The 14,568-nt window shown below is 38.8% G+C and overlaps 2 protein-coding genes across 2 annotated transcripts; both read right to left on the reverse strand.

Annotated features, from left to right (window-relative positions):
* Positions 1-2,613: 2,613 nt before the first annotated feature.
* On the reverse strand, positions 2,614-5,686 carry mpv17l2 (MPV17 mitochondrial inner membrane protein like 2). The gene is made up of 5 exons (XM_035800352.2): positions 5,287-5,686; positions 4,808-4,969; positions 4,566-4,642; positions 4,307-4,433; positions 2,614-4,203 (listed from the first exon to the last, which is right to left on the reverse strand). The coding sequence occupies exons 1-5, from the start codon at positions 5,474-5,476 to the stop codon at positions 4,103-4,105; spliced, it is 657 nt and encodes a 218-aa protein (XP_035656245.1). The 5' UTR covers positions 5,477-5,686; the 3' UTR covers positions 2,614-4,102.
* A 1,766-nt stretch (positions 5,687-7,452) lies between these two features.
* On the reverse strand, positions 7,453-10,323 carry LOC118402286 (gamma-interferon-inducible lysosomal thiol reductase-like). The gene is made up of 7 exons (XM_035800353.2): positions 10,085-10,323; positions 9,495-9,683; positions 9,275-9,349; positions 8,898-8,987; positions 8,417-8,569; positions 8,213-8,281; positions 7,453-7,799 (listed from the first exon to the last, which is right to left on the reverse strand). The coding sequence occupies exons 1-7, from the start codon at positions 10,199-10,201 to the stop codon at positions 7,731-7,733; spliced, it is 762 nt and encodes a 253-aa protein (XP_035656246.1). The 5' UTR covers positions 10,202-10,323; the 3' UTR covers positions 7,453-7,730.
* Positions 10,324-14,568: the final 4,245 nt, after the last annotated feature.

Genomic DNA, 14,568 nt, shown 5'->3' on the forward strand with positions numbered 1-14,568 from the left:
CTTCATGCAGGTTAAACATTTGCAATACTCAGTGTGTACAGTAACTGTCCAGCCTTTCCAGTTTTCTGTGAAATATAATTTATTGCAATATGAGTGGAATAGTTTTCCTTCCAAAAAATGGTAATTAGGGTGCAACTCCACCCTTAAGGAAAACATATTTTTTTCTGAGAACAAAAAAAGCTAAGTTTGGTATGACTTAGATATGTGCATACTGGCTATCTTTAGGCAGAAAAAAGCTCAGTGACTAAGAGGGCAGAATGAATCGTTTTTTGTTGTTCAATAAAAACTGAAACCGCTATTGGGACAAAACACCCCCCTCTATGGGGCCAAATTAAGATTAGTGATAAACATTTTTTTGTGACATTTTTTGGAGTAATTAACGTAAAAGCTAAAATCCGGGTACATTATTTTAACTAAATAAATCGAATAACGAAACAAAATCACATGCACAATTAAAATAAAATAAAAATTGTCTTTCAATTATGACTGAGCACATCTGGTCCCTCTTCATTTTCACGCTTCCTGTTCAAACCACCCTAAAGTATCTCAACATTGATAATGTAACTCAAGGAAGTTACTTGTAGATTATTCGGACATGATTTGGAAAATGTTTATATAGGTACCATTGACTTGGATTGGATTGCCCTGGGGCATTTAGCTTTTTGCCCCAACTTTTACTCAAAAGAACATACTCAATCCACCTCTAAATTGTTTTGTTGGACTGACTTAAAAAGTTGAGATGAGACAGATTACATTTTTGTTGAGCAAGAGAAGTGGCAGCCAGGGAAAGTGTTGAAAAAAAATGTGGTGACATAGAGTGGTTTCTGTGTGAATTACAGGCAGGAGTTGTGTTTAACCCAGGGAGGTAGGGGGCGTTTAAACCCAAGCCACCCTACAAATGGATTACTTCTTGAAAAGTTTCTGTGCAAAGCATGTGCTATAGAAATACAAAATGTTTGTGGAATCATTTTGACTCACCTTTTTGCCTAATTGCGTGTCTTCTCTTCGTCATCCATAGTTCTCACACATATGAGAATTTTTACCACAAACTAAATAAATTGGACCAAAATTAGGCAGGCCTTCTACTCTAGTCTCTTCCCGAAAATAGTCTCAGAATGCCTGACTCTCTCACTGAATTAAGTGCTTGCAGATGACATGAGAACTGGAGAAGTGAAAATGCTATGGACAAATCCACATCAAGTGTATGTCGTAGCGGTGTCATGCCCATAGGGGGTACATTGACATGTTTTGTCAAACAGGACCAATTTGTCCTGTTTTCATTTTTTTTGCTAAACTATTATTTCTTCACATTTTAAGTGCAGTAATGTGCACACGGTGGTAGGTGTAATAATACACTGCTCAAAAAAATAAAGGGAACACTTAAACAACACAATGTAACTCCAAGTTAATCACACTTCTGTGAAATCAAACTGTCCACTTAGGAAGCAAAACTGATTGACAATAAATTTCACATGCTGTTGTGCAAATGGAATAGACAACAGGTGGAAATTATAGGCAATTAGCAAGACACCCCCAATTTCATTGGGGGGGGTCGCACAGCCCTCCATGTGCTCGCCAGAGGTAGCCTGACTGCCATTAGGTACCAAGATGAGATCCTCAGACCCCTTGTGAGACCATATGCTGGTGCGGTTGGCCCTGGGTTCCTCCTAATGCAAGACAATGCTAGACCTCATGTGGCTGGAGTGTGTCAGCAGTTCCTGCAAAAGGAAGGCATTGATGCTATGGACTGGCCCGCCCGTTCCCCAGACCTGAATCCAATTGAGCACATCTGGGATATCATGTCTCGCTCCATCCATCACAGACTGTCCAGGAGTTGGCGGATGCTTTAATCCGGGTCTGGGAGGAGATCCCTCAGGAGACCATCTGCCACCTCATCAGGAGCATGCCCTGGCGTTGTAGGGATGTCATACAGGCACGTGGAGGCCACACACACTACTGAGCCTCATTTTGACTTGTTTTAAGGACATTACATCAAAGTTGGATGAGTCTGTAGTGTGGTTTTCCACTTTAATTTTGAGTGTGACTCCAAATCCAGACCTCCATGGGTTGATAAATTTGATTTCCATTGATAATTTTTGTGTGATTTTGTTGTCAACACATTCAACTATGTAAAGAAAAAAGTATTTAATAAAAATATTTCATTCATTCAGATCTAGGATGTGTTATTTTAGTGTTCCCTTTATTTTTTTGAGCAGTGTGTATAATATATATATATATATATTTTTAAATATATAGATATACTGCATATATACAGTACCAGTCAAAAGTTTGGACACCTACTCTTTCCAGGGTTTTTCTTTATTTTTATATTTTTATACATTATAGAATAATAGTGAAGACATCAAAACTATGAAATAACACATATGGAATCATGTAGTAACCAAAAAAGTGTTAACAACAAAATATATGTTATATTTAAGATACTTCAAAGTAGCAACCCTTTGCCTTTATGACAGCTTTGCACATTCTTTAGCATTGGGTTAAATCTGGGTCACACAGAATGTTTCTTGGTAGTCTTAAACAAATCTACTTTGAGTATACACCTCACACACATGGTTATGAGCTTAAACAAAAGACGACACCTGTACCATGTCAGATATAGAGTTCAAATATATTTCATTTGTAGTTTGCATCCCAATATTAAACTTAATTTACATGACAGATAACTGAAATGGAACAAATCCGTTTGACATAGAAACACCCGTTTTTAAAATACATTTGAAATATTTATAAAAAATATTAATAACATTCCACCTATGAGGCCACTAGAGGGCAATTTGTCCAATGACTGCAGAAAAGGGCTACACGTGTTCAATTGCTTTCATTAGCTTAGTCTCTTTACTGCCCAGCGTTTTAGACAAAGGTTTAGCCATCTTGAAATTGAGAACATTTCCAAGAACAAATCCAATAACTTTATTTTCAATAATCAAATTTCTTCTTAACTTTGTGCTTAAGGAGAAACATAAGAAATAACGCAATAACATTTCAAATAACCTTTTTGAGAAAATAGCAACTTTGCTTAAGGAAATAAATGGCAGTTAAGACATTTCTTCTGAAGAAAGTTTTGTGAATCTGGGCCCTGGAGTTTATGTTGTTACAATGCAATTATAAACATACATTTTGTTTGGAGATTAAAATTATCTTTGATCAGTTGCAGCTACAGTATTGGATTGACTCATTTGACATACTGTATTATAAGGCATTTATTCAACCTCAATATAAACCTAAGAAATCTACAGGCATATTAAAAATAATATTAGATATTAATACATCCAAACCATACCAGTAAAGAAATTGGTTGATATCAAAAGACATCATTTAAATAAAAGATTATCAAGATTCTATAACTCTTTTAAGATGCTCGAAAAAGCTATTCCTATAAATAAATGATAGGATCGTTAAATATCACAAGGGGAGTAATTCATGTCACCTACTAGACATATATTAGCCTATGCCTATTACACAAGAATGATATGTGTAACTTTCTGCACATCAGTCATTACTTAAACAGGGTTGACTGGGTAAACAACATAGATTACATTATAGTAGTAGAAGTAAACTGTGGCACACCTGAAACAAGTCTCACTCTCATTAACTCCCCACCTCTTTAAGGAATACCTAGGATAGGATAAAGTAATCCTTCTCACCCCCCCTTAAAAGATTTAGATGCACTATTGTAAAGTGGCTGTTCCACTGGATGTCATAAGGTGAATGCACCAATTTGTAAGTCGCTCTGGATAAGAGCGTCTGCTAAATGACTTAAATGTAAATGTAATTAATAGGTTGGTAGATTAGCAACTGAGATGATGACCGGGACATTGCCTTCGTATACTAATCAACTAGACACTAAATACAACAACAACCAGACAACGCTTTAGGCTATAGTGGAAAATGCATGCACTATACAGTACATGTGGTATGCATTGTCTGGGCGCAACATTTTTCACCATAGTTTAGTATAAAACTGTTTAAATAGGTAGTGCTTTTAAGGCACACATACGGAATGTTGCCATAGTCATGGTCAGTGACATTGACATCGAATTCAAGTCCGGCGATGCTCTCAAATGACACCAATCCAATGTTAGAGCTTCTCTTTCAACTGTTTGGTTGCTGACCCTGACACTTCCAGTTCTGGCTCATTCAACTCAGTGACATATGCAGTGTTTCCTTCAACATTGTCTCCTGGAACAACAGAGACGATACTGTTACTGTTAAAGAACATCTGAATCATTGGCGGTGTAATGTTGAATAGACAAAAACAAAATGGCGTCAGAGCAGCTCTTACGGTGTTTGAGGTAGGAGAGGTAGGTGTCCCACCCCAGGGTGATGACATTGACATAGAGGACACGGAACTTAGGAGGCAAGAAGTAGAAGTTGATCATCTGTGCCGCGGGCCAAACACACCAGTCTGCCTTGAATGAAAAGGAGCACAAACAAACTCTGAGAACTAGGAGCATCAACCGGGACAGCAATATTCAGTACAATAGGCTTGGGTTTCTTAATCAAACTGTTTCTCATACTCTTAGCCAAACTGTTCCACTAACCTTGTAGAACTCCCAGAACTTTTCTTTGAATTCCTCTAACCCCTCAGATAGACTTTGGCCCTCCATCTTTCCCATACCTGGAGAAAGAAAGTGACAATAAAGACGAAATACATAAAGAAAAACACTTTATTTTTTATTTTTTTGCCCCGAAAATTCCCGTTCTCTGCAAACTGTCCAAGTACACATTGATTTCAGTATACTGAAATGCTGACTTCTTGAAAAAAAAAACATCAATATCTCACCAATGAAATACCATGCTCCCATGGTCGGTGATGCAATCAGCTGATCAGTGAGGACTTTCTTGGTGACAGCAGGTAAAGCGTTGCCGAGAAAGAACTTATCCAGCCACTGGTACCAGTAGTGCATGAAGGGCCCCATTGAGCATCCCACTGCAAACATGCAACCTGCAGAGGGCAGCAGTAACACAGCTAAATGAAACGTTCTTTGCAGTTAGTGAAACCCATAACTACTGTATAGGATTTTGGAAAACATAATAAGCTAGAATCATGTCAACATAAAGCATATCATTATACCTATGGTTTGGAATATTATAGTTGAAGTTCATTGTGTATGCTTTGCATTTTTATTTCGGCTAGGCTACTTTATGACTATGATTGGCTCTCTTGCCCCTAGCACATGGTCCATTTCGCTTCAGAACTGATTTCATACGAGGTGGAAACCGGGCTCCTTATCGGCTGCTGTCCTTGGTCGTGGACCTTACCTGTTCGCGTCCAGTCACGTGCCTTCTCCGGGACCCTCCGTGTCTCTCTGGTTTGCTGAATGATGTCGCCGGCGGCAAGCATACACCCACAGCTCACAGTATTGGTTACAATTAGAAACCTGCCTTTGAAAAGCGGCTTCCAGTAACCAGCAATCTTGAAGAGAAAAGCTCTGCTCGACTGAGGAATCATGATTCTTATTCCAACGACGTAAATCCAATTCAACTGTTCCACTACGGCACTATAAAAGGTTCAATATCGTATATATATATTTTTTGCAGTACTATTGAAGACTGCTGCTATCCATACTTATATAGGCTGCTATATCAGTTGATTTCATCAGGTCCCCTGACTAGGCCTACCTGCCCTTGCCAAGCGCAATTTGGTTATGTGTTAAATGCGTAACAGGAAGGAGTTTGAGGACATCATACTCGCTAAAGCTGCGCAACAACAACAGAAAACAACTGAAGCGCGAATTCGGATTTCTCAAAAAAATGTACGTTAAATTAACACATCAAATAATTTGTATGATAAAAAATACTTGACAAATTAAATCCATAAATAGACCAACATTTAACTATTTTGTCTTTCATAAAACACACCAGAAACAATGCATAGAAATTGAACAAAGGTCATATGTCTGCTTTGATTAGAAAGACATTGAGTAAGCAGAAATCCAGACTTCGCCGTTTTGTCTCTGATTCACTAGGGATCCTAATCCATATTGTGTAAAGGTGGTTTGTTTTAAACAACCAAATGGCTCAATAAAAATGGTGCATCCCATCTAAAACTAGGTAGGGCCTACGCAACACAAGCATCTCCAGCTTTAGATCAGTGTGTAAGGCCTGTGAGTATGCTACTCATTCTTGAACAGGAGGTAAAATCTGATGTTTGACTTGTCAATAACTCAGCCATCTTTTGACCAATCCTTGAGCTTTTCTCAAACAAAAGTTAAGCCATTAAAATGGGCCTACATTCCAAATTTGTGTAATTTGGTCCTATGGTTCATGAGAATAAGATTTTTGAAGTTCTTTTGCATATTGTAGCATATTAGCCTATGTCCTAATATGCATCTATTAGTAAAGTGTGGCCGTCTTTCAATGCATCAATATTATTTTCTCAAACTCTTTAGACTATTGTTATTAGTCCAAATAACACATTTGGAGTGAATCTGACTTTTAGTCCATGAGAACAAGATTTTTTTAATGGATTATTTTAAGCATTAGCATTACATAGTCAAAATGTGAATTGTTAATAGTGTAGTTTCCTTTGTCTTAAAGATATGAATGCCAAACTTAAAATGGTCCTTCACGGTAATGTCTGATGTCCCAACAAAGTTTCAAGATGATAGGAAGTGTATTAACAGAATATTTAATTGGACATGTAATATCTGATTTATCAATAACTCAGTCATCCCTTAACTAATCCCTTAATTTGGCAAAAGCTAAAATGCACAAACCAAGAGATGCACCATGGGCCTAACAAACATTACATTTTTCAAAAGGTTTTCCAAAATGTCCAAGATGGAGGAAAATCTATCCAGACAAACCTTATGGGTCCTCGAGGAAAATTTGTTCAGCATTAGGAAAGACGTCAAAAGAGCGGCACTGTTATAAGTAGTCTCACTTAAACCCTCCTATCCGCTGCCCTGTTTGACCCAGAGACCTTGTATGTAGGTGTCTTCCCTAACGGTCAAATAATTTCACTGTGAACCCCTACTACCAAGCGAAGAATAATCAAAAAGCCTGAAATCTTGTAGCCATCATACCTTCAATCTCATCTTGCATTTTTCTTTCTTACCAGTATACATTTTTTAAATTGTGCTCCAATAGACAAACCAAATGATCTTGAAGGACACGACCCTTTAACTCATAATCAACATTATATAGAAGAACATGGCTCTTTAACACTACTGAATGCAGCACAGGCAGTTCTATTAAACCACCAGGGAAGAGGCTTGTTATCAATGGTTTGACTGCGGTCTCTCCTAGGCAAGACTGAGGCCATGCAGAACCACGACAAAGCCTTTCTACTGTAAGAGCCCTCACTCAATGAGGTATTCATCTCCATTACACCACAGTGCTTGTCAAAAAACAAAAGATCTGCTCTCATAGGCTAAACACCTGTCACATTCAACATAAAATGCAGATTAAGTGAAGACAGAGTCATTTTAAAATAGTTAGCTTTAATTTCGTCCCTTCATTAAAAATAGATGACAGAGTTTATTTCACACAGCTCATTCCACAGAAGGCTCATTCACGGAGCAATGTGATACAATACACGACGTCCCTTTTCTTGAATATCGGAAGAACTATGTGATACCGACAGTCAAACCAGTTTAAAACATTATTGATAGTGTTTCAAAAAGTTCAGATTTTACCATCCCTATTTGGCAATTGAAGTTGAACACAAAGGCATACGGTGGTATTGGTAAGATGTAGATTATTTACTCGTCATGGCAGTAACTTATGTGTCGTTTCATTGGAGCTGCACCGCAGGCTTCAGGCTCGGGCCCCTAAAGGATAGTAGGACATAGTATACTTCAGAAATCAAAGGATGGCACGCTTATCTTTCTTTTTCCTCACAGCACACTCTAGTGGAGAAAGGCATCAACAAATTCCAACTTCAGAGGGTGACTGAATGACCTATTTTTTTTAGTACAGTATCCGCAAAGGCTAGTCTATACTCATTCTAATCATGTGATCTTAGTCAGTGGTTTTTATAGACAGGAAAACTACGTACAGTGCATTCGTGAAACTATTCAGACCTCTTGACTTTTCCCACAGTAACGTTAAAAAAAAGTGGAAAAGGGAAGGGGTCTGAATACTTTCCGAATACACTGTATAGAAACAAGGAAGGAAGAAAGGACAAGATGGATAGGACATAACACTTAAAACTGGAATGGTAATTATGCTCGCCAAAACCTACCTTCCACATGCTACAGATCAGAGTGAAGAGTGAAGACGTTGCTTTCTTCTGAAGGTCATCGGTGTGTTCCTGAAAGAAGATTTCGGATATTACAAGTTGAGGCAATAAACTTTGTCGAATGTGACAGACTTTACTAGAAGCCGTCAGCAATACAGTAAACTTGCTGACACATACAACAAAAATATTGCGCTTCAGTGAACTAACCCCATTTATGACAATCCAAGGCACATAGTCGTGGGCTGGCTTTAAGGCACCAGTCTTCACTGCGTTCTGATGCATCAGCTGATTCCCCTGGTCTCCCTTCACGCAGGTCATGATGCTGTCCCACTTGGTGTTCGGGTCATAGAGTGCCACACACTGCCAAGGGGACAGGTGGTCGGAAACATTATTATTGTCAATATTTCCAAGTATCTTCATATTTACAATGCCATCTGGTCATATCTTGTCTTGCCCTCCAGCCATACCCTATAGACTACCACATGAGAGCAGAACTCATCATTAATCACCAAGCACGAAAAGTGATTCGGCATTATACATTTTTGGATTTAATTTCAGCCTCTTTGTTCGTATTTCTCAGGAGCATTTGAATAAAACAAATAAGGGGGTTGCTATATATTGTTTGAGGCGTGGTCTTTTCATGGTCTTTTGTGTTGAGAGAAAGAAGGTAAGAGGTAATGTCACTCACCTTCTCCCCCGCTTTAATAACATCAGTGGAGGCCTCCATGCAGTAGACAATCTGGAATGCTTTGCTTCCTGTAGCATTCAATATGCAGGTCTGGAGAGAGAAGGAAAGATAAAAAAATGTTCTTTAAAACTGGAACGCTTCTTGTTACCGGTACTTACCTGCTATTAACTAGGAAGCTATGTGGTGACAATGGATACTTTTCTGGTACTTACATCAAATAATTCAGCTTACAAAGTGAAGCTTGTGTCCATGAATCGCAGAGAAACCAAAGTGTTATCACTATGCAATTATTAGATAAGTACAATTTTAATAAGTCATTTACAAGTAACTACCTGGTAAACAGCGGGCTGTAAAATAAAGTGTTACCAAAATCTCACCTCGATCATGTTGCCGAGACACTCCTCCTCACCGTGCTGGCAGGTGAACTGATACTGCTTCCCATCAAAAGACTCCTGTAGTGAGACAAACAAAAATGATTTCAAACTAAACACAGAATTCCTCAACAATTCCTAACTACGTTGTCTAAGCAATATCCAATAAAGTATCATAATACATGAGACGAGCGTCATCATTTCTAGCCTACTGTATAAGACCTACGTGTGCATTTCCGTAGGGCACCAGTGTGACACTCATGATGTCCTGCAACATGGTCCATGTGGGAAAGAGCTGTGAAGTAAGGAATAACCGGCATCCTGGGCACAGACTTTCAAAATACAACTCCACCTGCACGGTCTGCACCTCTGTGTTGGGCTTGGTGGCATTGGCTTCCAGGCACTGCTTCAGAACCTGCCACAATAAAAGTAAAACGACACACACAGAATGAGTTAGGTTGAATGTTTAGTAGTCCTAAATGTGATATGTCAATCAGGACCTACGGAAGACAAAAAGTTGATGGTTGTTGATGTTATATTTTAATATTATTTTTCCATGTACAAAAAGATTCACCACAAGTTTCTCATTCTCTCATTCCATTCTCTATTAAAGCAGCAATCAGGAGTTGAAACGCACCCGTTTCAGGAAAAAGAAGAGGGATGTGGCTGGAGAAATTAAACCACACTCAAATTAATAGACATAGCTATGGATGCAAGGACTGACGATCCATGTAATCAAAATGAAAGTTTTAATGCAGTGTTACCAATACATTCTATCCATTTAATCCCGAGAAGAAACTCGTGAATGTATCTTACCCCACATTCGATGGCTGAGTCCACAGAGGTACACCACTGCGATGGAGAATATGAGCACGGCGTACAATCTACATTTGACCAGATGGTCAAAAGTGTGAGCAGAATAATACCGTTCATCTTTCCTTCAGCACAAGATGACAAACTCTGCGCCACCCACAAAAAACTAGCAAATATCTAAAGTCATTTAAATTGCGTCGCTTGCCCTCTTCCTTGTTAAAAAGGTGTTCGATTGTGTGATTGGCTCTCTAAGTCACGTGACCACCAACAACGTCACTAAGCACCGGTAAAGTAGCGCTATAAAAAAAACAACGGTGGCGTAACATTGTAGCCCGGAAAAAAACAGACTCTATCGGGACCATTGGAAAACACAGATATCTAGAGACGAGTAACATTGTGCCACATCACGAGTTGGGAATTGTCTTGAAAATGCTTACGTTGTCACGAGTTGTTGTCGTTCTGCCCCTGAACAGGCAGTTAACCCACTGTTCCTAGGCCGTCATTGAAAATAAGAATTTGCCTAGTTAAATAAAGGTTAAAAAAAATACAAATAAAATTCACCTGGAGATAATTTCGGAGCTTTGTTTCATGCAACTCTTATTGCTGTTCATTGAGATTCATTACCGTGTTGTAAAACGAGCATAACTTAACTGTTTATAATGTATTATAATGTCATCGTTATGCTGACTAAATATTGATACCATACCTTTTATAGCCTACTACTTATACCTATAACATTCTGAGCCAGTTGAAAAGTTGATACATATACAAAACATTTTATAAGCCTTATAATACATATTATAATGAACTGAACATTAAAGGCTCATACATGTACGCAATTATTACAAGTTAAGCATCATACCTGCAAGTTTGCATACACCTTAGCCAAATACATTTAAACTATGTTTTTCACAATTCCTGACATTTAGTCCTAGTAAAGATTCCCTGTCTTAGGATCACCACTTTATTTTAAGAATGTGAAATGTCAGACTAGTAGAGAGAATCATTTATTTTAGCTTTTATTTCTTTCATCACATTCCCAGTGGGTCAGAAGTTTACATACACTCAATTAGTATTTGGTAGCATTGCCTTTAAATTGTTTAACTTAGGTCAAACGTTTCAGGTAGCCTTCCACAAGCTTTTCACAATAAGTTGGTGAATTCTGGGCCATTCCTCCTGACAGAGCTGGTGTAACTGAGTCAGGTTTGTAGGCCTCCTTGCTCGCACACACTTTTTCATTTCTTCCCGTAAATGTTCTATAGGTTTGAGGTCAGGGCTTTGTGATGGCCACTCCAATATCTTGACTTTGTTGTCCTTAAACCATTTTGTCACAACTTTGGAAGTATGCTTGGGGTCATTGTCCATCTGGAAGACCCATTTGCGACCAAGCGTTAACTTCCTGACTGATGTCTTGAGATGTTGCTTCAATATATCCACATGATGCCATCTATTTTGTAAAGTGGACCAGTCCCTCCTGTAGCAAAGCACCCCCACAATATGATGCTGCCACCCCGTGCATCACGGTTGGGATGGTGTTCTTTAGCTTGCAAGCCTCCCCCTTTTCCTCCAAACATAACGATGGACAATTATGGTCAAACAGCTCTATTTTTGTTTCATCAGACCAGAGGACATTTCGGCAAAAAGTACAATCTTTGTCCCCATGTGCAGTTACTAACCGTAGTCCTTTACAAACCGTTTTGGAGCAGTGGCTTCTTCCTTTCTGAGCGGCCTTTCAGGTTATGTCGATATAGGACTCGCTTTACTGTGGATATAGATACTTTTGTACCCGTTTCCTCCAGCATCTTCACAAGGTCCTTTGCCGTTGTTCTGGGATTGATTTGCACTGCATCAAAGTATGTTCATCTCTAGGACACAGACCGCATCTCCTTCCTGAGCGGTATGATGGCTGCGTGGTCCCATGATGTTTATACTTGCATACTATTGTATGTACAGATGAACGTGGTACCTTCAGGCATTTGGAAATTGCTCCCAAGTATGAACCAGACTTGTGGAGTTCTCAAAAAAACAACAAACAAAAAAAATCTGAGGTCTTGGCTTATTTCTTTTGATTGTCCTATGATGTCAAGCAAAGAGGCACTGAGTTTGAAGGTAAGCCTTGAAATACATCCACAGGTTCACCTCCACTTGACTCAAATGAAGTCAATTAGCCTATTAGAAGCTTCCAAAGCCATGACATAATCTTCTGGAATTTTCCAAGCTGTTTAAAGGCACAGTCAATTTAGTGTATGTAAACTTCTGACCCACTGGAATTGTGATATAGTGAATTAAGTGAAATAATCTGTCTGTAAACAATTGTTGGAAAAATGAATTGTGTCATGCACAAAGTAGATGTCCTAACCAACTTGGCAAAACTATAGTTTGTTAACAAGAAATTTGTGGAGTGGTTGAAAAATTAGTTTTAATGACTCCAACTTAAGTGTATGTTAAATTCCGACTTTTTCCATTTTTGTCCATAAAATACTGTACCATTTTTTTATTTTCACTGTACCGGCCGTGTGTACTTAGACTTGCATGGCTTAATCTTTGAGACAAGCATATGCTACTGGCAGGATCAACCAATAATTATACAACACATTTTCCAAAAAATAGTAGCATTTGTCACGTAAAAAAAGATGACTGCTATAGTGTGTGGTCATCCACACCCCCTCCCAAAATGGGTGCTGTGCAGTTTTTTTCCCCTTGCATTACTTGATACATGAACAAAGCCAAGGAACCTCAAATCTCACTTTTATCTAGAGTAGATACCTTTGGAGGTTGATGGTGGACATTCTTAAACTAGTTGGACAACGTTGATTCTTAGCTGTACAGTGCGTCTATACAATGTGTGTGATGATAGGTGTTCTATTGACTTGAATATGATTTGTGTGGCTGGTTTGAGTTTTGGTAGCCGTTTTTTTGTATAATGCTCTAGATATTCACATCAAGGCATGCTTTACATTGCTACATCACTGTAACAGGTTGATGTGGAAAGTGAGCTGTAACAGGGGTTTGATCCACCCACCGATCCTGCGATGCAGAGGCAAGAGCACTACTCCTCTGAGCCTGTCGGATCCATGGATTAAACCAGTTACAACTCACTCTTTCCAAATCAGCCTGTTTACATTACTGCAGTCTTCTATAGCTTTAAGGGCCTATTATTGACTGTGTGGAGCACTGACATCTTGCAATGAACCAAGTGTCCTTTACGAAGCAAGTTTCTCACATTGCCTTAAAAACTACTTCTAATCAGAATGAGGCAATATGAGGTTTATGTCAACATGTTCGTAGTAGTGTTGGGTTGCACAATCAGTCTATCAGTGGCAGTATTCAATTGTAACTTCCAACCAATCATGCCACTGGTGAGTCAGTGTTGTCTTCGCTCAAAGATCTTGGAAGTTCCTCCTTTATGATTAGAAACCCTGCTACTGTTCCTCGTACCACCTGACTGTTCTTACTCAAGAGTCATGGCCTCATGGGCAATGCACACCACAGCAAAAAAAACAAGTAATTTATTGTTAAAGATTAACCTAGTGTCATGGGATCCTTTTAGGGCTGTCTCAATCTTCAGTGCAGAGACAAACAGGACAGGAGGATGACTTTATGAGGATGCTGTGACAGTTGACTCTTTACGACTGGACTACTCTTCTGTACAGTCGGTTCTCCTGAAGGATCGATTGTTGCCTCGGTCTGTCTCTGCTCTCTTGCAAACTCCTTATGGAATTGTCTACTTAAAACCCCAGGAAATGCATGTTTCAATGTAACCCAAACGGAGTCCATCCCACTGCAATTGAACATATAGTAATAACAAATATGCTTTTCGTTGAACATGAGATAAGTAATTCTTGTGAAATTTGGCTCAAATACAGTCAGTACAGGTTTGATTGATTCCAACCCGTAATGTGTGTGTAGGCCCACACATGTTGAAATTCATCCAGAAAATGGCACCCTCCTGTGGTTTAAATGCAATACCAACTGCGTCACACGTCTACCATAGCCTTCAACTGACAGGAATTCAAGAAGGAATTTACCCAAACTATCCTCAGAGTAGGAAAGGCTCCCACTCTCTGAATTCTTCCCATTTATTCTTCTCGCAGGTTTGACTGAAACTTACTGACAAAAATACACAAGACCTTTTCTTTCTTTTTCTTACATATTTTATAGATTTTTTAAAATAATTTCATCAACCTTAGGAAATAACAGTACAGAAGTAAGAGTACCTGTTTGAGACAAACAACTCCAAAGCAAGCTGTACACAGAAAACGAAAGAAATAAAATGTTGCATCTGAATTAAGACAGATTGGGGAAAGAAGAGAGAATAATCATTTTACATACATAAGGATTGTGCACATCACAACCAGTAGACTCCCACTGGTTCACAGACAGTGCTCCCTCTGAGTTCAATTGCACTTTGGTGTAGAGTAGCTTTATCAGACTGTCCCGTTAATTTCCAGTCACCGTTTTGAAAAAGGGAAAAATTTCACACCACA

This window comes from Oncorhynchus keta, chromosome 23, assembly GCF_023373465.1.
Source record: "Oncorhynchus keta strain PuntledgeMale-10-30-2019 chromosome 23, Oket_V2, whole genome shotgun sequence".
Taxonomy (NCBI): Eukaryota; Metazoa; Chordata; class Actinopteri; order Salmoniformes; family Salmonidae; genus Oncorhynchus; species Oncorhynchus keta.